Source organism: Sinocyclocheilus rhinocerous, unplaced genomic scaffold (assembly GCF_001515625.1).
Source record: "Sinocyclocheilus rhinocerous isolate Xijiao unplaced genomic scaffold, SAMN03320098_v1.1 scaffold421, whole genome shotgun sequence".
NCBI lineage: Eukaryota > Metazoa > Chordata > Actinopteri > Cypriniformes > Cyprinidae > Sinocyclocheilus > Sinocyclocheilus rhinocerous.
Genome location: NW_015656177.1, coordinates 682,539 through 683,602, shown reverse-complemented (window position 1 = coordinate 683,602; position 1,064 = coordinate 682,539). Strand labels below are relative to the sequence as shown.

Below are 1,064 nucleotides of genomic sequence, written 5' to 3'. Positions count from 1 at the left end.
TATAATAACTAAAAGACTGCCTCCCATCCTTTTGTTCCGATTCCTTTTTCGTAGTAGGCTATCTTAATTAGTGGAGACATATGCTACAACAAAACATAGCCTATTTCTGAAAGTAGCTAATTATAAAGTGTTACCCTTTTTTTTCTTTTTTAATATTTGTGACCTGCTGGAATATTCTCAATGTCTATAAAAGTATTTTTTATACACACTTTATGGTTTTGTTTTAAGGTACTAGTAAATGTGCCGAAAGTTTTTTTAAACGTCCAAAACGTGGTTAAGATAAGAAATGTAACAGATAGCTAGGCGAAGTATTTCTATTTTGGACAGCTTCTTGTCGGGTGGAAGTGTTGGTAGCAGCTTTCTAAGCTCAGCGAACGCTACGTTGAACGCTTCCACTCTGATGCGCTCGCGCGTGGCATGCGCAGAACGGTATTTGGCAGTCGCGCGCCTCCTCCGTCTCTTCTCCTCTCTGGTGAGCGCAGCTGGCCCGAGTGCGCGAGTTTTGCCATCCTCGGCCCCTAAAGGCTCGTGAGCCACACATTCCACCTTCATGACGTTCAGACATTCCGTGTCCGGCTGTGTCCAGGTGAGGTCAGGATCCGTCTGATCGGGGCTCAGCATCATTTTCAGATCCGTTTGATCAAGGCTTCAAAAGTGCACTGATTGTTAACTGCCCTGGTGAATTAGATACAAAGGATTTGTTTTTCAAATATAAATAGTAATCTGTACATATTATAATGCATTCAGTGCAGTAACTGAAATAAAACAACAAAGAATAATTAACTAACAAATCGAACAATTATATCTCATGAAATGGATAGAATGTCTAGACTAAATTATTGTATTTTATCTCCATTTTAAAGCTAACACTCTAGGCTATTCGTTTCTGTTACTTTAAAAACGGTTCAGTAGTTACTAAATGTTTGTGAATGGTTGTCAGTGTGCATTTTGCTATTTAGCTCACTCAGCACACGTTACCATCAGTACATGATTATAAATATTCACTGGTTCCATGCAAAAGTTAATGGAAATCAATTATTGTCAAAAAACCAAAGTCAGAGCTG

At 38.9% G+C, this 1,064-nt stretch overlaps 1 protein-coding gene across 1 annotated transcript; it reads right to left on the bottom strand.

The window, feature by feature from the left end:
* Positions 1-255: 255 nt before the first annotated feature.
* On the bottom strand, positions 256-624 carry LOC107719823 (helix-loop-helix protein 2-like). Its single transcript, XM_016527358.1, has one exon. It carries the CDS (start codon positions 622-624, stop codon positions 256-258), a length of 369 nt encoding a protein of 122 aa, XP_016382844.1.
* Between the last annotated feature and the right edge of the window lie 440 nt (positions 625-1,064).

Excerpts from the sequence above, each read along its gene's own strand:
- LOC107719823 (XM_016527358.1), bottom strand. The coding sequence starts at position 624 with ATGATGCTGAGCCCCGATCAGACGGATCCTGACCTCACCTGGACACAG.